This window comes from Trachypithecus francoisi, unplaced genomic scaffold, assembly GCF_009764315.1.
Source record: "Trachypithecus francoisi isolate TF-2019V2 unplaced genomic scaffold, Tfra_2.0 Lachesis_group7, whole genome shotgun sequence".
Classification (NCBI taxonomy): Eukaryota; Metazoa; Chordata; class Mammalia; order Primates; family Cercopithecidae; genus Trachypithecus; species Trachypithecus francoisi.
Genome location: NW_022681472.1, coordinates 98,461,787 through 98,483,765, shown reverse-complemented (window position 1 = coordinate 98,483,765; position 21,979 = coordinate 98,461,787). Strand labels below are relative to the sequence as shown.

At 53.1% G+C, this 21,979-nt stretch overlaps 1 protein-coding gene across 12 annotated transcripts in view; it reads left to right on the top strand.

Annotated features, from left to right (window-relative positions):
- Window positions 1-21,979, top strand: part of TOP1MT (DNA topoisomerase I mitochondrial) — a 61,253-nt gene that overhangs the window by 34,970 nt on the left and 4,304 nt on the right. For 3 of the 12 annotated variants that reach the window (XM_033202162.1, XM_033202161.1, XM_033202158.1), the window contains 9 exons: window positions 141-285; window positions 616-759; window positions 1,509-1,694; window positions 4,900-4,968; window positions 5,167-5,281; window positions 7,350-7,477; window positions 7,656-7,750; window positions 11,488-11,637; window positions 12,236-12,433. In XM_033202162.1, coding sequence (XP_033058053.1) covers window positions 141-285; window positions 616-759; window positions 1,509-1,694; window positions 4,900-4,968; window positions 5,167-5,281; window positions 7,350-7,477; window positions 7,656-7,750; window positions 11,488-11,637; window positions 12,236-12,338 — 1,135 coding nt within the window. In that variant the 3' untranslated portion in view covers window positions 12,339-12,433. Of the gene's footprint in view, window positions 1-140; window positions 286-615; window positions 760-1,508; window positions 1,695-4,899; window positions 4,969-5,166; window positions 5,282-7,349; window positions 7,478-7,655; window positions 7,751-8,116; window positions 8,194-11,471; window positions 11,638-12,235; window positions 12,461-12,518; window positions 14,286-17,072; window positions 17,092-21,979 lie in introns of those variants that run through there. The other 9 variants (XR_004435146.1, XM_033202154.1, XM_033202159.1 and 6 more) reach the window with 9 other exon arrangements.

The window sequence follows — 21,979 nt, the reverse complement described above, 5'->3', positions numbered from 1 at the left end:
CACCTCTGATGCCAGGCTCAGTCAGGAGCCATGCCACTACCATGGCCACCAAGTGGGATGGTTGACCAGAGCAGCTCCATTTGCTTGCATTCCAGAGAACAAGGTCTCCAAGTTATGTTTGTGTCATTGTTCTGCTGCAGGGACTCGAAGATCCCTGAGCCACCAGCGGGGCACCAGTGGAAGGAGGTGCGCTCCGATAACACTGTCATGTGGCTGGCAGCGTGGACCGAGAGCATTCAGAACTCCATCAAGTACATCATGCTGAACCCTTGCTCGAAGCTGAAGGTGAGCGCGGGGCTTAGCAGGGTGTTTTCTCCCCGGGAGCTCTCCCTTAGGACGCTGGCAGGGAGGTGTGTAAGCCAGGCACCGGCAGAGGCTTCTGAGGTGGGCTGGGAGTCGGCCAGCCCGCGCTGAGGTCATGCTGTGCCAGCAGCCACAAGCCCCAAAGCCAGGTGCTCACTGCCAGCATCACCCAGCTGGATTTGCTGCCCCAGCCCCTGACCACTCCACCATCGAGTAGAGAAGCACGAGGTTTGGGGCAGGGAGAGTTGACAGCCTACTCCATTATTTAACAGGAATACGAATGTTTTCTTTCCTGTTATTTTTTTCATTTAGGGGGAGAAAGCTTGGCAGAAGTTTGAAACGGCTCGACGCCTGCGGGGATTTGTGGACGAGATCCGCTCCCAGTACCGGGCTGATTGGAAGTCTCAGGAAATGAAGACAAGACAGCGGGCGGTGGCCCTGTATTTCATCGATAAGGTACGCGGCCTCTCGCCTCCTGGGGCTCTTGATCCTGGCTCTCCTGGTGAGGACACCCAGTCGGATGGCGCAGTGTGGCGATGTGGGCCTGTGTGTGGGGTGGAACCGCAGTCTGATGGGGGTGTGTGTGCGTGTGCACATGTGTGTGGGTGTGAATGTGTGTAGGGTGTGCATGTGCATTGTGTGGTGTGTGTGCATGTGTGTGTGGCGTGCCTGTATGTGGTGCGCACCTGTGTGGTGCGCACCTGTGTGTGTGGTGTGCATGTGTGTGGTGTGCCTGTGTGTGCTGTGCCTGTGTGTGGTGTGCCTGTGTGTGGTGTGCATGTGTGTGGTGTGCACCTGTGTGTGGTGTGCCTGTGTGTGGTGTGCCTGTGTGTGGTGTGCACCTGTGTGTGGTGTGCACGTGTGTGTGGTGTGCCTGTGTGTGCTGTGCCTGTGTGTGGTGTGCCTGTGTGTGCTGTGCCTGTGTGTGGTGTGCACCTGTGTGTGGTATGCACGTGTGTGTGGTGTGCCTGTGTGTGGTGTGCCTGTGTGTGGTGTGCCTGTGTGTGCTGTGCCTGTGTGTGGTGTGCGTGTGTGTGGTGTGCCTGTGTGTGGTGTGCCTGTGTGTGGTGTGCACCTGTGTGTGGTATGCACGTGTGTGTGGTGTGCCTGTGTGTGCTGTGCATGTGTGTGGTGTGCATGTGTGTGGTGTGCCTGTGTGTGGTGTGCATGTGCATGCACCACCCACTTTGTTCTCTACCAAATAGCTGGCGCTGAGAGCGGGAAATGAGAAGGAGGACGGTGAGGCGGCTGACACCGTGGGCTGCTGTTCCCTCCGCGTGGAGCACGTCCAGCTGCACCTGGAGGCTGACGGCTGCCAACACGTGGTGGAATTTGACTTCCTGGGGAAGGACTCCATCCGCTACTACAACAGAGTGCTGGTGGAGAAGCCTGTGAGTGCCCTCGCGGCCGGCTGCTCCTTCCTATGTGACACGTGTTTGCTCTGGATGTCTTTGGGGTGGTGCCAGAGCTGCCGTGGGGTCTGTGGCCCATTTGCCACGTCCTGTCTGCTGGGTGAGGCCCCCTGTGCTGGGGCTGATGAGGGTGAGGGTGAAGGAGAGGCTATGCCCCATGGTAGACCCAAGGGGTCACAAGGAGCTGGTCGGGGGCTGAGCAGGGTGCCTCTGTCACACCAGCTTTGTCTCCTGCACCCCGGCCGGAGCATCTCCCAGGGCTGCTGGAGGAAGGCACTGCAGACCCAGTGGTTTAACAGCAGACATTTATTGTCGCTCAGTCCTGGGGGCCAGAGTCCGAGTCAAGGTGCTGGCAGAGCCGCACTCTCCCCACACTCGGGGAGGATCCTCCTGCCTTCCCAGCCTCTGGTGGGACCGCAGAGCCTGGGTGTCCTTGGTCTGAGGCTGCCTCTCGCTGCGTCTCTGCCTCTGTGTCTTCTCACAAGGACGTGTCGTATTAGAGTTAGGGACCACCCCACTCTTTCTATGCATTCGTCTCAACAGTCTCTAAAGACCCTATTTTTAAATAAGGTCACGTTCTGGCCTGGCATGGTGGTGCACTCCTGTAATTCCAGTGCTTTGGGAGGCTGAAGTGGGAGGATCACTTGAGCCCAGGAGTTTGAGACCACCTGGGCAACATAATGAGACCCTGTCTCTAAAATAATAATTAAAAAAACAGCCGGGCACGGTGGCTCACGCCTGTAATCCCAGCACTTTGGGAGGCCGAGGTGGGCAGATCACAAGGTCAGGAGATCAAGACCATCCTAGTCAACATGGTGAAACCCCGTCTCTACTAAAAATACAATAAAGTAGCCGGGCGTGGTGCTGGGCGCCTGTAGTCCCAGCTGCTCAGGAGGCTGAGGCAGGAGAATGGCGTGAACACAGGAGGCAGAGCTTGCAGTGAACCGAGATCGCGCCACTGCACTCCAGCCTGGGCGACAGCAAGACTCTGTCTCAAAATAAATAAATAAAAATTAGCTGTGCGTGATGGTGCATGCTTGTGGTCCCAGTTACTCCAGAGGCTGAGGTGGGAGGATTGCTTGAGCCTGGGAGGTTGAGGCTGTGGTGAGCCTTGATTGCTCCACTGCACTCCTGCCTGGGTGACAAAATGAGACCCTGTCTTTTTTTTGTTTTTTGAGACAGAGTCTCATGCTGTTACCCAGGCTGGAGTGCAGTGGTGCGATCTCGGCTCACTGCAACCTCCGCCTCCTGGTAAAGCGATTCTTCTGCCCGAGTAGCTGGGACTAAAGGCGCCACCACCACGCTCGGCTAATTTTTGTATTCTTAGTAGAGACAGGATTTCACCATGTTGGCCAGGCTGGTGTTGAACTCTTGACCTTGTGATCCACCTGCCTTAACCTCCCAAAGTGCTGGGATTACAGGCATGAGCCACTGCGGCTGGCTGAGACCCTGTCTTAAAAAAATAAAAATAAAAGGTACATTCTGAGGTTCTGGTGAGGACTCGAATTTGGGGGACACTTTTCACCCCAGTACACCTGGGAGGGGCTGCCACCATGCCCGCTTTCCTCTGCTGCAGGGGCTATGGGCAGGACTTACGCCTGTGGCTGCCCACCACCCCCACAGCCCCTCGCTCCACTAGCATCGATGCCCAGAGGAATGAGTGCGGTCGGGAAGGGCTGGGTAAATCTCTGGTCTCCAGACTGGCTTGAAGGAAGATTGGAATTTGGGGAGCATCCTCACCTTTGAATGGCTGTCCTGAAGAGTGATGGTATCCCCTCTCTGGGTGGGCACCACATCGCAGTGACGTTGGACAGATCCATGCACGACCTCCTTGCACCTCAAAAGCACAAATGTGACTCAGGCTGAGCGCAAGGCCCATGCCTGTAGTCCAGACACCTTGGGAGGACTAGGTGAGAGGATCGCTGGAGCCCAGGAGTGTGAGACTGCAAGTAAGCTGTGATCGTGCCACTGCACTCCAGCCCAGGTGACAGAGCCAGACCTAGTCTCCAAAAATTAAACAACAACAACAAAAAAGTAATGTGACCACACTGTGGGATGGAGCGGAGCCGTTCAGAAACAGAACTGGAAGTTTGGGGACAGGTGTTGAGGGCAGCAGAGAAACAGGAGTCCCTGGCAGGGCCAGGCCTCAGGCAGTCTGGTCGTGAAGTCAATCGTAAGGAATGAGTTAATCGGAGGTAGGAGACAAAAGCCAACACACAAAAGGAAGAGGCGAGGGCGCGCTCACTGCAGCGCCCCTGCCATGGTGAAGCGTTGGCTGCGGTGCAGGCCTGGACGGGGAGTCGCACTCCGTCCAGACAGAGGACTAGCCAGCCATTTACAGTGCTGTTGAGGGGACCGCTTGGTAATGAAATGCGTGTGGACATAAAGCCTCGTCAGGATCAGCGGTATGAAACCAAACGTGTGGAGGAGGATGAGGGAAGAAGCCGGAAGTCGGGAGCTGTGGGCCGGGGCTTCCCGCCGTGTCCCAGTGCCTGTGGGTTTGTAGAATGGGGTTCATCAGCTGTGGTACAAGGATGGTAAGGGGGTCAGCTGGGGGTGTGGGGCCTCCTGCCTGTGTCTGGTGAGGGAGGGCTGCCATGCCGGTGCTGGAGAGAGCAGTGCAGAGGCCACAGCAACCTCCGCCCTGGAGCGGATGCCCAGCGCTCAGGGAGGAGGACCAGCAGGTGAAACCAAGGGGAGGGCAGGCACGGGTGCAGGCGCAGGCTGGTGTTTGCTCGGAGCAGAGTTGGTCTCGTCAGAAGGGAATGAGTGTCCTCTCCCCAAAGGGCCTGGTGGAGGGAGGTTGGACACGGGCACCCCAAAGGTTCAGATGAGTGTCCCACATTACAAGGGTGTGGGGTCACCTGGTGGAAATCCGGCATGGATGGAAGAAGGAGCTGGGGACTCCGGGCCACCTGCCGCGGTCACCCAGGGGAACTAACTGCGGGGCAGGAGTTGCACCCACCTCCTGAGCACGCTGCCCGTACACGTGTTAGCGGTGACTGCCGCATCGGAGGGCAGGGGCCGTGTCGGGGGAGGATGCCGGCCGGTGACAGCGATGCTGCTCGGGCCACCTTCGTCAGGGAAGCCTCCCGTGGGCTTCCAGGCTCTGCGTAGATGCCCTTCATGCCCTCCCTTGATTCGGGTTTCTTCTGTCCTCTGAAATTCCTTCTTTCTCCTTCAGGTGTACAAGAACTTACAGCTCTTTATGAAGAACAAGGCCCCCCGGGACGACCTCTTCGACAGGCTGACCGTAAGCCAGCCCGTGTTTCCTCCGCAGTGGGCGGTGGCAGGACCCGGCAAGAGGGTGTGGCTGCTGCGTCTGGCTCCGTCTCTCATAGCAAGGCCCTGGGTTTGGCCTGACCCGACGGCTGAAATGCCCTTTCCTTTCTGTGGGAGGCTGGGATGGACCCACAAAACCACGTAAGTATAGAGACCCTTTTCTCCCCAGACGACCAGCCTGAACAAACACCTCCAGGAGCTGATGGACGGGCTGACGGCCAAGGTGTTCCGGACCTACAATGCCTCCATCACTCTGCAGGAGCAGCTGCGGGCCCTGACACGTGGTGAGCAGGCCCCGCACCCACACTCACGCCGGGGAGCATGGCCCCTGCCCAGGCAGGGCTCCCCTGCTGGCCCTTGTTGAGTGAGCCTCGGGGTGAGGCCACCTCTTTGGGAAATGGGCTAAGGCTGTGGGCTGGCTGCTTGGCGGCCTGGGTGGCCGGAGTCCTGGGGAGGAGGAGGGAAGTGCTGGCCCTCGGGACCCCAGGCATCCCAGCCATGTGCTCCCTGCGGGGAGCCCCTGCTGCTGAGCCCTACTCTGGCCCCCGTGGCCAGGCCTGGCGTCGTTCCTCAGCTCCTCCTCAGGGTTCTTTCTTTTTTTTTTTTTTTTTTTTTTTTTGAGACGGAGTCTCGCTCTGCCGCCCAGGCTGGAGTGCAGTGGCCGGGTCTCAGCTCACTGCAAGCTCCGCCTCCTGGGTTTACGCCATTCTCCTGCCTCAGCCTCCCAAGCAGCTGGGACTACAGGCGCCCGCCATGTCGCCCGCTAGTTTTTTGTATTTTTTAGTAGAGACGGGTTTCACCATGTTAGCCAGGATGGTCTCGATCTCCTGACCTCGTGATCCGCCCGTCTCGGCCTCCCAAAGTGCTGGGATTACAGGCTTGAGCCACCGCACCCGGCCGGCAAGGGTTCTTTCTTGAAGGCCCAGGAGGCCTCTGCACTTGCCGGTGGTTCTGCCCCTCCCGCCCTCAGCTGTCTGAGCACTCTGACCTCTGGGCCTCTGTCCGCAGCCCCTGACTCAGCTTCTGCTCTTAGAGCTTAGAGCTTCTGCTCTTAGTCCCCTGCCATCAACCTGGGGATGCCATCTAAGCTCAGCGAGGGCCTCGCCTCTCTCTGCCCTTGGCGCTGCCCCTGCTCCGTGATGTCCGGGCTGCTCCGTGGTGTCCGGGCTGCTCCGTGGTGTCTGGGCTGCTCCGTGGTGATGTCCGGGCTGCTCCGTGGTGATGTCTGGGCTGCTCCGTGGTGATGTCTGGGCTGCTCCGTGGTGTCCGGGCTGCTCCGTGGTGTCCGGGCTGCTCCGTGGTGTCTGGGCTGCTCCGTGGTGATGTCCGGGCTGCTCCGTGGTGATGTCCGGGCTGCTCCGTGATGTCCGGGCTGCTCCGTGGTGTCTGGGCTGCTCCGTGGTGATGTCCGGGCTGCTCCGTGGTGTCTGGGCTGCTCCGTGGTGATGTCCGGGCTGCTCCGTGGTGTCTGGGCTGCTCCGTGGTGATGTCCGGGCTGCTCCGTGGTGACGTCTGGGCTGCTCCGTGATGTCCGGGCAGATCAGACGCACGGACTCGTCCAGAGGGTGCCTCCCACCCCGGTGCCCTCCGCACTCCCCAAGCAGGGCTTCCTGGAGGCGGCACCGAGTCCGGGCACTCAGGGGCACTGATGCTCGGCATGTGTTTTGTGTGCGCCCGTGGGCCTCAGAGGCCGGTGCTGTGCTGCCCTGGGGACACCCTTGGGAGCTGGGGCAGCGCTGGGCTGTGGGATGTGAAGGAGCTAGCTGGCATCCAGGTGACAGCCCCAGCAGAGATGCTCGCTCCACCGAGGGAGGCAGGAGATTCTGGGTGAGGACGTAGGGGCCAAGGCTGGGCCTGGGAGAGGAAACGAAGGTGCTGGGCCCCCTGGGGACGCACTTCCAGAGCTGGGTGGGCTGCGCAGGAGGGGCGTGAAGGAGTGGCCGCTCCAGCAGGTGCCTGGGGCCAATGCTTACGTTCTCTGAATCTCGTTCCTGACTGGAAAATGGAGACAACATGGTACCTTGAGGGGATGTTGCCAGGGAAAGCCAGGTGCTGGGGACTTGTGACAGGCAGGGCCCTGCAGACTCACCTGTCCAGGTGGCTGGGCCTCCTCCTTGCTACAGGGCTTTGGAAGGCCTGGGTGGTGCTACCTGTGCTGTGGCCACACCTGGGCCCTGCTCCCGGGGCCACCTCGGAGGGTCACTGACTCTTGGCCCTCGCTCTCCCCATCCCAGTGGGTGCCTGTGTGAGTGGCAGGGGCTGTGCTGTGTGGCGCGTTAAGTCCGACTCAGGGCAGACAGGGAGGGCGCGGCCAGCCCGTGGGTGCTGCTTCTGACAGCCCGTGCCTCTCAGCCGAGGACAGCATAGCAGCCAAGATCTTATCCTACAACCGAGCCAACCGAGCCGTGGCCATTCTCTGCAACCATCAGCGAGCGACCTCCAGCACGTTTGAGAAGTCGATGCAGAGTCTCCAGACCAAGGTAGCAGCTCCCAGGAGAGCCCCCAGCCCAGCCTTTGAGGGACCCTTCCCCGCTTCCCGGAGCTTCGGCACAGGCCGGGGAGCCAGCCGTGGTGGGCATGGAGGGTGTGGGAGGGTGTGGGTGCAGCGGCTGGTGTGGGATGGGGAGGGGCAGCCCTGTCTGGACCCTTTCCCTGCAGATCCAGGCGAAGAAGGAGCAGGTGGCTGAGGCCAGGGCAGAGCTGAGGAAGGCAAGGGCCGAGCACAAAGCCCAAGGGGATGGCAAGTCCAGGAGGTGAGTACCCGTGACCTCAGACGCCTTCTCCTGGAGCTCTGTCCCAACCCAGATGTGTGGCAGCTTCGGAGCCGCCTTCCCAAGGCCAGTTTTGTTTTCCTCTTCAATTGTTATTTTGTGATTTTTTATTTTTATAAAAACCTCCCAGGTTCAAGTGATTCTCCTACCTCAGCCTCCCAAGTAGCTGGGATTACAGGCGTGCACCACCATGCCCGGTTAATTCATTTATTTAGTAGAAACGGGGTTTCTCCATGTTGGCCAGGCTGGTCAAACTCCTGGCCTCAAGTGATCCTCCTGACTCGGCATCTCAAATGCTGGGATTACAGGCCTGAGCCACCGCGCCTGGCCAATTTTGTGATTTTTCAAAATACAAACTCTATGCCTTGTGGACAAGAGTGGGACATACGGAGCCGTGGGAGGAGGAGACCCTGGCCGCCGAGGAGGTTTGTGATTGTCTTTGTGGGGTCAGGAAATGAGAAGAAGGTGCCAGACTCTTCTCCAGGGCGGCGGCACCATCCCCTCCTCACCAGCAGCACGTGAGGGCCCGGACTCCTCTGTCCCGGCGCCACTGTAGGGTCAGTTTTCCGTGTGTGGATCAGAGCCCAGTGGGTGTGAAGTGCGTCGGATCGTGGGTGCTCTCGGCAGGTGCTTGTTCCCCGTTTCCGTATTGTCTCTGGACAATGACTGCTCAGACCCTCTGTCCGTGTGTTGGTCGGGTGGTCGCTTTATTACCGACTTGGCGGAGCTTGCCGATGTTCCTCCCACTCTTGGGTTGTCTTTGTTCTTTCTTTCTTTTTTTTCTTTTCCTTTGGAGACAGAGTGTTGCTCTGTCGCCCAGGCTGGAGTGCAATGGCGTGATCTCAGCTCGCTGCAATCTCTGCCTCCTGGGTTCAAGCAATTCTCCTGCCTCAGGCTCCTGAGTAGCTGGGATTATAGGCGCCACCACCATGCCCAGCTAATTATTTGTATTTTAGTAGAGACGGGCTTTCACCATGTTTCCCAGGCTGGTCTTGAACTCCTGAGCTCAGGCAGTACACCCGCCTCGGCCTCCCAAAGTGCTGGGATTACAGGCATGAGCCACCGTGCCCAGCACCACCCCCCTCTTTTTTTTTTGAGATGGAGTCTTGTTCTGTCGCCGAGGCTAGAGTGCAGTGGCGTGATCTTGCCTCACTGCAACCTCTGCCTCCTGGGTTCAAGTAATTCTCCTGCCTCAGCCTCCCGAGTAGCTGGGACTACAGACACACACCACTACACCTGGCTAATTTTTGTAATTCAGTAGAGACGGGGTTTCACCATGTCGGTCAGGCTGGTCTTGAACTCCTTACCTCAGGTGATCCACCCACCTCGGCCTCCCAAAGTGCTGGGATTACAGGCTTGAGCCACCACGCCTGGCAGTGTCTTTGTTCTTTCTTGTTGGTGTCCTGTGACATATTTTAAGATTTGAATGAGTCCAGTTTATCTGTTTTTTTTTTTTCTTTTGTAGCTTATTTTTGCGTCACGTCTGAGAAGGCTTTGCTTAACCCAAGGCCATGAAGATAGATTTCTCTGTTTTCTCCTAAGAGGTTTATAGGTTTACTCTTACATTTAGGTCATTGGTTCTGAGTTAATTTTTATGTGTGATCTGAGGGAAGGGCCCAGGGTCATCCTCTTGTATGTGGACAGCCAGATGTCTCAGCCTCCTGAGTAGCTGGGACCACAGGTGTGAACCACCACACCTGGCTAATTTTTACACTAAGAAAATTTTTGTATGTTGCCCAAGCTACTCTTGAACTCCTGGCTTTAAGCAATCCTGCCTTGGCCTCCCAGAGCTCTGAGATTACAAGTATGAGCCACCGTGCCTGGCCCTTAGGACTGTATCTATAAAGGCCATATTGTATGCAAACAGAGATAGTTTTACTTCTTTTCCAATCATATGCCTTTTATTTCATATTTTTGCATTATGGACCTGGCAGGAATCTCCAGTACACTGGACATGAGTGGGCATCCTTGCCTTATTCCTGATACTGGGGGCAAAATTCTCATGCTTTTATCACGGAATATGATGTTAACTGTAGGTTTTTCACAGAAGTTGTTTGTCAAGTTAACAAAATTTACTTCTATTCCTAGTTTGTTGAGGTCTTTTTTAATCATGAAGAGCATTGGATTTTGTCAAATGGTTTTTCTGCACCTGTTGAGATCTTGTTTTTGTCCCTTCCTTATATTAATAGGATGTATTATCCTAATTGATTATCAGATGTGAAACCATCCTTGCATTCCTGGGATAAATCCTACTTGATCCTGTTGTGTAATCATTTTTGTCCATTGCTGGATTCAGTTTGCTGATACTTTGTTGAGGTTTTTGCTTCTGTATTCATGAGCATGTTGTTAGCCAGGATGGTCTCAATCTCCTGACCTCGTGATCCGCCTGCCTCGACCTCCCAAAGTGCTGGGATCACAGGTGTGAGCCACTGCTCCTGGCATGGCTGTGGTTCTTAAAGGGTAAAACTTTTCTCTTCAGGACGAGCATCCTGAGATGCAGGGGTCTGTTTTTAATAGTGGCATGTGTGAAGGAAATGTCCATTGGACCAAAGGGTATTCGGTGAAAAATAAGGCTGTAACCCACCCCTGACCTCCTGTCCCCAGAGGCAACTGCTGTGAAATTTCTTTAGCATTTCCTGGCCAGGCACGGTGGCTCCCGCCTGTAATCCCAACACTCTGGGAGGCCGAGGCAGGCAGATCACTTGAGGTTGGGAGTTTGAGACCATCATGGCCAACATGGTGAAATCCCATCTCTACTAAAAATACCAAAAAAAAAAAACCACAAAAAAACGTAGCCGGGTGTAGTGGCACATGCCTGTAGTCCCAGCTACTCAGGAGGCAGGAGAATCACTTGAACCTGGGAGACAGAGGTTCCAGTGAGCTGAGATTGTGCCACTGCACTCCAGCCTGGGTGACAAAGTAAGACTCTGTCTCAAAAAAAAAAAAAAAAAGACAAAAGAAATTTCGTAGGCATTTCCAGAAGGACTGTGTGTGCATGCTGGCTCTCCCTCTGTTTCCCTCCTTTTTTTCACATAAGCAGCAGCCCCTCATGTGCCCCTCTGCCCTTGGGGATGTGGCTCATGCTGGGAAGGCACTTCCCAGGGCCTGTGCTGCCAGCTCGGCGGGCTGCCCCCTTTTCGGCTGTATTTCTGCAGGTGCAAGTGTCTTTCCACGCATGTTTGAGTGTGTGTGTGGCAAAAATTCCTGGAAGAGTTGGGGTCAAAGGTTGCGTGCATGGGTGATGTTGTGGCATTGGAGGGTACGAGTAATGTGGAAGGGGCATCTCTGTGTTGAAATTTGCTTTCCCTAAGGGGTCAGGAAGGAAGGCTGAGCGGCTTCCCGGAAGTGAAAGGGCATTTGTGTTTGCTTTCTTGGGCCTAGTCTCGCTGCCCTCGTCCTGTTTGGGCCGGCCTCAGTCTGTTGTGTCGAGCATCTCACCCTCCTTTGAGTCAGGTGCTGACGGGCTGCTCACCCTCCTGCGAGTCAGGTCCTAATGGGCTGCTCACCCTCTGTCCAGGGTGCTCCTCCGTATCTGACTTGGCAGCTGGGGTGGGGCTGGGCTTCAGCCTTTGATCCTGGCTGGTCTTTTGCTGTGATGACTAACGACAGTGCTAAGGACGGGGCTGCACGGGGAGGGAAGGCGGCAGGGCGGGAGAAGTGCAGGTCTCCTCAGGTGGCACTAGTCCGGCGCGGGGCCTTGCAGCCTCTTCTCTTGCCAGTGTCCTGGAGAAGAAGAGGCAGCTCCTGGAGAAGCTGCAGGAGCAGCTGGCGTGGCTGAGTGTGCAGGCCACGGACAAGGAGGAGAACAAGCAGGTGGCTCTGGGCACGTCCAAGCTCAACTACCTGGACCCCAGGATCAGCATTGCCTGGTACGTGTGCCCGGGGTCTTAGTTCCCACCTGTGGCCTCTGGGGGGCCTGGGTTTTCCAGGAGGCCTCTGTTCAGTCCCAGCATTGCTCCTGTCCCCTGTGTCTCCTGGGGTCAGCACAGGCCCTCCCTGTGACAGGGACCCTGATGCTGCGTCCTGTGTCATCAGTTCTCCCTGACCTGAACGTTGGGATGGACAGGGTGAGGTGGGGGTGCTGCCAGTGTTGGAATGGACAGGGTGAGGTGGGGGTGCTGCCAGCGTTGGAATGGACAGGGTGAGGTGGGGGTGCTGCCAGCGGCCTGGGACTCGGAGTCATCAGCAGGGCCTGTGGAGCTCAGCCTGCCCAGTGGAGTGGAAGGTGGCTGGGCACCCTGCTCAGTGGACACCTGGGCCACAGCAGGTTGTCTCTGACACCTCGCTGATGCTCCAGAGTGGCGGTATGCGTGGGGTGGGGCAGGCCTAGAGGAGCAGGCCCCAGCTACCGCAGCCGGCTCTGGTGTCCCTGCTGCACGGAGGACGCTCACCCTTCCCCAGTGCCCTGACCTGGCCTTCAAGGTGGGTGAGTTGCCCGCCTGCCTGGGCTGACACTGCCTCCCGCAGGTGCAAGCGGTTCAGGGTGCCAGTGGAGAGGATCTACAGCAAAACACAGCGGGAGAGGTTCGCCTGGGCTCTCGCCATGGCAGGAGAAGACTTTGAATTCTAATGACGAGCTGTGTCTCTGTTGAAACTTCTTTTGTGGTTTTTTTTTTCTTTTTTTTTCACTATTAAAGCAGTATTGGGGAATTTTGTACAATAAAATGTTGTGTGAAGTGTTTGTGCGTCACTGTAGAAAACGTCCCCAAGCCAGGCACAGTGGCTCACACCTGGGATCTTGGCATTTTAGAGGCCTGAGGCCAGAGGATCGCTTGAGCAGAAGTTGAGGCTGCAGTGAGCTGTGATTGTGCCCCTGCACTCCAGCCTGGGCAACAGAGCAAGACCCCATCTCAAAGAAAAAGAAAAGTCCCTGACGCCTGCCCTGTCCTTTGAAGCACGGCCTCCGCCCCCGAGCACGGAGTCCGCTGGGCTGTCACATCCAGTCAGCGTCTGAGCCTGGATCCCCGGTTCCTGCTCGACGGGGGAGGAGAAACCTTCGTGTGCTGTGAGGCTGAGCACCTTCGGCAAGGATTCCACATTTGCGCACGCGCCACCCTCTCAGCAGGGGCCTGGACTCTTCACCAAGTTCTTCAGTGCCTGGAACTCAGGAAGGGCAAGTTACTGCCTGGTCACTAAGCCCAATGGCCCCTGTTTAGTTTTCATCACATCCACACTCTCTGTACGTAGCTCTTATGATGGCCTCCTGCCTCGGTTTCCGAACCCTGTATCCTCCCAGAGCTGCCTGTCGGCTGCCCTCTCCTCTGCCACGCAGGACCCTCTGTGGCCCCCTCCTCTGCCACGCTGGACCTTCTGCAGCCCCCTCCTCTGCCACGCAGCACCCTCTGCCACCCTCTCCTCTGCCACGCAGCACCCTCTGCCACCCTCTCGTCTGCCACGTGGGAGCCTCTGCCGCCCTCTCCTCTGCCACGCGGGACCCTCTGTGGCCCCCTCCTCTGCCACGCGGGACCCTCTTGGCCCCCTCCTCTGCCACGCAGCACCCTCTGCCACCCTCTGCCATGTGGGAGCCTCTGCCGCCCTCTCCTCTGCCACGCGGGACCCTCTGTGGCCCCCTCCTCTGCCACGCTGGACCTTCTGCGGCCCCCTCCTCTGCCACGCAGCACCCTCTGCCACGCGGGACCCTCTGCCGCGCTCTCCTCTGCCAGGCGGTGTAGGGACCAGCCCTACAGGGTCTGTGGGTTTTTCTTCCCGTGTGCGGAGACGAGAGATCGTAGAAATAAAGACACAACAAAGAAAAGACAGCTGGCCTGGGGGACCACTACCACCAAGACGCGGAGACCGGTAGTGGCCCCGAATGCCTGGCTGCGCTGTCATTTATTGGATACAAGGCAAGGGCAGGGTCAGGAATGTGAGTCGTCTCCAGTGATAGGTAAGGTCATGCAAGTCACGTGTCCACCAGACAGGGCCCTTCCCTACTTGGCAGCTGGGGCAGAGAGAGAGAGGACAGCTTATGCCATTATTTCTATGCATTTCAAAGATTTTTAGTACTTTCACTAATTCTGCTACTGCTATCTAGAAGGCAGACCAGGTGTACAGAGGGGAACATGAAAGTGAAACAGGAGCGTGACCGCTGAAGCACAGCATCACAGGGCGACGGTGAGGCCTCCAGAGGCTGCGGCTTCCACAAGAGGTGGAGGAGTAGAGTCTTTTCTAACTCCCCCGGGGAAAGGGAGACTCCCTTTCCCGGTCTGCTAAGTAATGGGCGCCTTCCCAGGCACTGATGCTACCGCTAGACCAAGGTCGGCTAAGTAACGGGCGCCTGCCCAGGCACTGGCGTTACCGCTAGACCGAGGAGCCCTCTAGTGGCCCTGTCCGGGCATGACAGGGCTCACACACTTCCGGTCACTGCTCACTGTGCCCCTTCAGCTCCTGTCTCTGTATGGCCTGGTTTTTCCCAGGTTATAATTGTAGAGCAAGGATTATTATATTGGAATAAAGAGTAATGCTACAAATTGATTAATAATATTCATATATCTATAATCTATTTCTAATATATTTTTTAAAAAAAATTTTAAATTATACTTTAAGTTCTAGGGTACATATGCACAACGTGCAGGTTTGTTACATAGGTATACATGTGCCATGTTGATGTTCTGCACCCATTAACTCGTCATTTACATTAGGTATATCTTCTAATGCTATCCCTCCCCCTCCCCCCTCCCCATGACAGGCCCCGGTGATGTTCCCCTTCCTGTGTCCAAGTGATCTCGTTGTTCAGTTCCCACCCATGAGTGAGAACATGTGGTGTTTGGCTTTTTGTCCTTGCAATAGTTTGCTGAGAATGATGGTTTCCAGCTTCATCCATGTCCCTACAAAGGACATGAACTCATCCTTTTTTATGGCTGCATAGTATTTCATGGTGTATATGTGCCACATTTTCTTAATCCAGTCTATCATTGATGGACATTTGGGTTGGTTCCAAGTCTTTGCTATCGTGAAGAGTGCCACAACAAACATACATGTGCATGTGTCTTTATAGCAGCATGATTTATAATCCTTTGGGTATATACCCAGTAATGGGATGGCTGGGTCAAATGGTATTTCTAGTTCTAGATCCTTGAGGAATCGCTACGCTGTCTTCCACGATGGTTGAACTAGTTTACAATCCCACCAACAGTGTAAAAGTGTTCCTATTTCTCCACATCCTCTCCAGCACCTGTTGTCTCCTTACTTTTTAATGATCGGCATTCTAACTGGTGTGAGATGGTATCTCATTGTGGTTTTCATTTGCATTTCTCTGATAGCCAGTGATGATGAGTATGTTTTCATGTGTCTGTTGGCTGCATAAATGTCTTCTTTTGAGAAGTGTCTGTTCATATTCTTCGCCCACTTTTTGATAGGGTTGTTTGTTTTTTTCTTGTAAATTTGTTTGAGTTCTTTGTAGGTTCTGGATATTAGCCCTTTGTCAGATGAATAGATTGCAAAAATTTTCTCTCATTCTGTAGGTTGCCTTTTCACTCTGATGGTAGTTTCTTTTGCTGTGCAGAAGCTCGTTAGTTTAATTAGATCCCATTTGTCAATTTTGGCTTTTGTTGCCTTTGCTTTTGGTGTTTTAGACATGAAGTCCTTGCCCATGCCTATGTCCTGAATGGTATTGCCTAGGTTTTCTTCTAGGGTTTTCACAGTTTTAGGTCTAACATTTAAGTCTTTAATCCATCTTGAATTAATTTTTGTATAAGGTGTATGGAAGGGATCCAGTTTCAGTTCTCTACATATGGCTAGCCAGTTTTCCCAGCACCATTTATTAAATAGGGAATCCTTTCCCCATTTCTTGTTTTTGTCAGGTTTGTCAAAGATCAGATGGCTGTAGATGTGTGGTATTATTTCTGAGGGCTCTGTTCTGTTCCATTGGTCTATATCTCTGTTTTGGTACCAGTACCATGCTGTTTTGGTTACTGCAGCCTTGTAGTATAGTTTGAAGTCAGGTAGCGTGATGCCTCCAGCTTCGTTCTTTTGGCTTATGATTGACTTGGCAATGTGGGCTCTTTTTGGTTCCATATAAACTTTAGTTTTTTTTTTTTTTTTTTTTTTGAGACGGAGTCTCGCTCTGTCTCCCAGGCTGGAGTGCAGTGGCCGGATCTCAGCTCACTGCAAGCTCCGCCTCCTGGGTTCACGCCATTCTCCTGCCTCAGCCTCCGGAGTAGCTGGGACTACAGGCGCCCGCCACCTCGCCCGGCTAGCTTTTTGTATTTTTTAGTAGAGACGGGGTTTCACAGTGTTAGCCAGGATGGTCTCGATCTCCTGACCTCATGATCCGCCCGTCTCGGCCTCCCAAAGTGCTGGGATTACAGGCTTGAGCCACCGCGCCCGGCCAAACTTTAGTTTTTTTCCAATTCTGTGAAGAAAGTCATTGGTAGCTTGATGGGGGTGGCACTGAATCTATAAATTACCTTGGGCAGTATGGCTATTTTCACGATATTGATTCTTCCTATCCGTGAACATGGAATGTTTTTCCATTTGTTTGTGTCCTCTTTTATTTCATTGAGCAGTGGTTTGTAGTTCTCCTTGAAGAGGTCCTTCACATCCCTTGTAAGTAGGTATTTTATTCTCTTTGAAGCAACTGTGAATGGGAATTCACTCATGATTTGGCTCTCTGTTTGTCTGTTACTGGTGTATAAGAATGCTTGTGATTTTTGCACATTGATTTTTGTATCCTGAGACTTTGCTGAAGTTGTTTATCAGCCTAAGGAGATTTTGAGCTGAGATGATGGCGTTTTCTAGATATACAATCATGTCATCTGCAAACAGGGACACTTTGACTTCTTCTTTTCCAAATTGAATACCCTTTATTTCTTTCTCCTGCCTGATTGCCCTGGCCAGAACTTCCAATATTGTGTTGAATAGGAGTGGTGAGAGACGGCATCCCTGTCTTGTGCTAGTTTTCAAAGGGAATGCTTCCAGTTTTTGCCCATTCAGTATGATATTGGCTGTGGGTTTGTCATAAATATCTTTTATTATTTTGAGATCCATCCCATCAATACCTAACATATTGAGAGTTTTTAGCATGAAGAGCTGGTGAATTTTGTCAAAGGCCTTTTCTGCATCTATTGAGATAATCATGTGGTTTTTGTCTTTGGTTCTGTTTATATGATGGATTAGGTTTATTGATTTGCGTATGTTGAACCAGACTTGCATCCCAGGAATGAAGCCCACTTGATCATGGTGGATAAGCTTTTTGATGTGCTGCTGAATCCGGTTTGCCAGTATTTTATTGAGGATTTTTGCATCGATGCTCCTCAGGGATACTGGTCTAAAATTCTCTTTTTTGTGTGTGTGTCTCTGCCAGGCTTTGTTATCAGGATGATGCTGGCCTCATAAAATGAGTTAGGGAGGATTCCCTCTTTTTCTATTGATTGGAATAGTTTCAGAAGGAATGGTATCAGCTCCTCCTTGTACCTCTGGTAGAATTTGGCTGTGAATCCGTCTGGTCCTGGATTTTTTTTGGTGGGTAGACTATTAATTATTGCCTCAATTTCAGAGCCTGTTATTGGTCTATTCAGAGATTCAACTTCTTCCTGGTTTAGTGTTGGGAGGGTGTATGTGTCCAGGAATTTATCCATTTCTTCTAGATTTTCTAGTTTATTTGCGTAGAGGTGTTTATAGTATTCTCTGATGGTTGTTTGTATTTCTGTGGGGTCGGTGGTGATATCCCCTTTATCATTTTTTATTGCGTCTATTTGATTCTTCTCTCTTTTCTTCTTTATTAGTCTTGCTACCGGTCTATCAATGTTGTTGATCTTTTCAAAAAACCAGCTCCTGGATTCACTGATTTTTTTGAAGGGTTTTTTTTGTGTCTCTATCTCCTTCAGTTCTGCTCTGATCTTAGTTATTTCTTGCCTTCTGCTAGCTTTTGAATGTGTTTGCTCTTGCTTCTCTAGTTCTTTTAATTGTGATGTAGAGTGTCAATTTTAGATCTTTCCAGCTTTCTCTTGTGGGCATTTAGTGCTATAAATTTCCCTCTACACACTGCTTTAAATGTGTCCCAGAGATTCTGGTATGTTGTGTCTTGGTTCTCATTGGTTTCAAAGAACATCTTTATTTCTGCCTTCATTTCATTATGTACCCAGTAGTCATTCAGGAGCAGGTTGTTCAGTTTCCATGTGGTTGAGCGGTTTTGATTTGAGTTTCCTAATCCTGGGTTTTAATTTGATTGCACTGTGGTCTACAGTTTGTTGTGATTTCTGTTCTTTTACATTTGCTGAGGAGTGCTTTACTTCCAACTATGTGGTCAATTTTAGAATAAGTGCAATGTGGTGCTGAGAAGAATGTATATTCTGTTGATACGGGGTGGAGAGTTCTGCAGATGTCTATTAGGTTCGCTTGGTGCAGAGCTGAGTTCAATTCCTGGATATCCTTGTTAACTTCCTGTCTTGTTGATCTGTCTAATGTTGACAGTGGGGTGTTAAAGTCTCCCACTATTATTGTGTGGGACTCTAAGTCTCGTTGTAGGTCTCTAAGGACTTGCTTTATGAATCTGGGTGCTCCTGTATTGGGTGCATATATATTTAGGATAGTTAGCTCTTCTTGTTGAGTTGATCCCTTTACTATTATGTAATGACGTTCTTTGTCTCTCTTGATCTTTGATGGTTTAAAGTCTGTTTTGTCAGAGACTAGGATTGCAACCCCTGGTTTTTTTTTGTTTTCCATTTGCTTGGTTGATCTTCCTCCATCCCTTTATTTTGAGCCTATGTATGTCTCTGCACATGAGATGGGTCTCCTGAATACAGCACACTGATGGTCTTGACTCTTTATCTAATTTGCCAGTCTGTGTCTTTTAATTGGAGCATTTAGCCCACTTACATTTAAGGTTAATATTGTTATGTGTGAACTTGATCCTGTCATTATGATATTAGCTGGTTATTTTGCTCATTAGTTGATGCAGTTTCTTCCTAGCATGGATGGTCTTTACAATTTGGCATGATTTTGCAGTGGCTGGTACTGGTTGTTCCTTTCCATGTTTAGTGCTTCCTTCAGGAGCTCTTGTAAGGCAGGCCTGGTGGTGACAAAATCTCTCAGCATTTGCTTGTCTGTAAAGGATTTTATTTCTCCTTCACTTATGAAGCTTAGTTTGGCTGGATATGAAATTCTGGGTTGAAAATTCTTTTCTTTAAGAATGTTGAATATTGGCCCCCACTCTCTTCTGGCTTGTAGATTTTCTGCCAAGAGATCTGCTGTTAGTCCGATGGGCTTCCCTTTGTGGGTAACCCGACCTTCCTCTCTGGCTGACCTTAACATTTTTTCCTTCATTTCAACTTTGGTGAATCTGACAATTATGTGTCTTGGGCTTGCTCTTCTCGAGGAGTATCTTTGTGGCGTTCTCTGTATTTCCTGAATTTGAGTGTTGGCCTGCCTTGCTAGGTTGGGGAAGTTCTCCTGGATAATATCCTGCAGAGTGTCCTCCAACTTGGTTCCATTCTCCCCATCACTTTCAGGTACACCAGTGAGATGTAGATTTGATCTTTTCACATAGTCCCATATTTCTTGGAGGCTTTGTTCATTTCTTTTTACTCTTTTTTTCTCTAAACTTCTTACTTCATTTCCTTCATCTGATCTTCAATCACTGATACCCTTTCTTCCAGTTGATCAAATCGGCTACTAAAACTTGTGCATTCGTCACATAGTTATTGTGCCATGGTTTTCAGCTCCATCAGGTCTTTTTTTTTTTTTTTTGAGACGGAGTCTCGCTCTGTCGCCCAGGCTGGAGTGCAGTGGCGCGATCTCGGCTCACTGCAAGCTCCGCCTCCTGGGTTTACACCATTCTCCTGCCTCAGCCTCCCGAGTAGCTGGGACTACAGGCGCCCGCCACCTTGCCTGGCTAGTTTTTTGTATTTTTTAGTAGAGACGGGGTTTCACCAGGGTAGCCAGGATGGTCTCGATCTCCTGACCTCGTGATCCGCCCGTCTCGGCCTCCCAAAGTGCTGGGATTACAGGCTTGAGCCACTGCGCCCGGCCTCCATCAGGTCATTTAAGGACTTCTCTACACTGGTTATTCTAGTTAGACATTCGTCTAATCTTTTTTCAATGATTTTAGCTTCTTTGCGATGGGTTCAAACTTCCTCCTTTAGCTCAGAGAAGTTTGATCATCTGAAGTCTTCTTTCAACTTGTTAAAGTCATTCTCTGTCTAGCTTTGTTCTGCTGCTGGCGAGGAGCTGTGTTCCTTTTGAGGGGGAGAGGTGCTCTGAGTTTTAGAATTTTCAGCTTTTCTGCTCTGTTTTTTCCCCATCTTTGTGGTTTTATCTACCTTTGGTCTTTGATGATGGTGATGTACAGATGGGGTTTTGGTGTGGGTGTCCTTTCTGTTTGTTAGTTTTCGTTCTAACAGTCAGGACCCTCAGCTGCAGGTCTGTTGGAGTTTGCTGGAGGCCCACTCCAGACCCTGTTTGCCTGGGTATCAGCAGCGGAGGCTGCAGAACAGCGAATATTGCTGAACAGCAAATGTTGCTGCCTGATCGTTCCTCTCGACGTTTCATCTCAGAGGGGTACCCGGCCGTGTGGGGTGTCAGTCTGCCTCTACTCGGGGGGCCTCCCAGTTAGGCTACTCGGGGGCCAGGGACCCACTTGAGGAGGCAGTCTGTCCGTTCTCAGATCTCAAACTCTGTGCTGGGAGAACCACTGCTTTCTTCAAAGCTGTCAGACAGGGACATTTAAGTCTGCAGAAGTTTCTGCTGCCTTTTGTCTGGCTATGTCCTGTCCCCCGAGGTGGAGTCTACAGAGGCAGGCAGGCCTCCTTGAGCTGCGGTGGGCTCCGCCCAGTTCGAGCTTCCCTATATTTCCTTTTTTTTTTTTTTTTTTTTTTTTTTTTTTTTTTTTTGAGGCGGAGTCTCGCTCTGTCGCCCGGACTGGAGTGCAGTGGCCAGATCTCAGCTCACTGCAAGCTCCGCCTCCCGGGTTTACGCCATTCTCCTGCCTCAGCCTCCCGAGTAGCTGGGACTACAGGCGCCCGCCACCTCGCCCAGCTAGTTTTTGTATTTTTAGTAGAGACGGGGTTTCACCGTGTTAGCCAGGATGGTCTCGATCTCCTGACCTCGTGATCCACCCGTCTCGGCCTCCCAAAGTGCTGGGATTACAGGCTTGAGCCACCGCGCCCGGCCATATTTTCTTTATTATACTGGAACAGCTTGTGCCCTTGGTCTCTTGCCTCGGCACCTGGGCAGCTTGCCACCCACAACGCGGGACCCTCTGCTGCCCTCTCCTCTGCCAAGCAGGACCCTCTGCCATCTGCTCCATGCTTTGCTTTCGGGGCTGCCTCTGCAGCTGTCTCCCTCACACCGGGGCTCCCACCCACCCCATGAGGCAGCTGGCAGCCCCCTGTGTGAGGCCCCTGGTCAGCCGAGAGGACCCCAACGCCCTGGAGGCTGCACCCCCACCCCTCCTGCTGTGGGGCCCTCGGTGCTCCAGGCCCGAGTCTCTCGCACTGCGGCTTACTGGCTGGGAGGCCGCTGCCCCACGGGGCTCAGGCAGCTGGTCCAGCTCCTCCTGGGACCTGTGACAGAACAACTCCAGGGGCCCTGAGGCTCTCGTGTCCCCACCTGTGCTCCCAGAGAGGCGCGTCTGTGCCCAGACATTGAACAGCTCCACAGAAAATGAGGGCACTGGCCGTGGAGGCCCAGACTCCAGAAAGGAAGCCATGGAGGGTGCAGGCCCGACTCACGTCACCTCAGAGTCTGTCCTCGCAGAAGACGGTGGAGATGGGCCCTTCCCTCACTGTACAGAGGACACACAAGGAGCTGACTTCATGCCTGGACTTATAAGCCCAGGAATTCCGAGCCCAGAGCTGGCTCTCCAGGTTGCGGGGTCTGGTCCCAGTCCAGAAACATCTCCCAACCCACAGCTCAGGACAGAGCAGGGTGAGGGGCGAGGGGGCGAGTGGGAGCTCCAGGGAGAGGCCCCTAAGGTGGTCCCCGTCATCAGAACTTGCAGGCCAGTGGCCTCGAAAGGTACTCATTAGAGGGCTGTGGACCTCACTTGCCCAAAACCCTGGGCCTGCTCAGTGCATCCTTCTGAGACATGAGACTGTGACCACCTGCTGCCTCACTGTCCCCTTCTCACCCCGAACAGCCTGCCTTTAACCCAGCTCTCTTCAGACTGACACGGTCTCTGCAGACTGTCAGAGCCTCGTTTGGATAGTCACAGACTACCTGGATAAAAGATAAAACATGGCTCACACCTGTAATTCCAGCACTTTGGGAGTC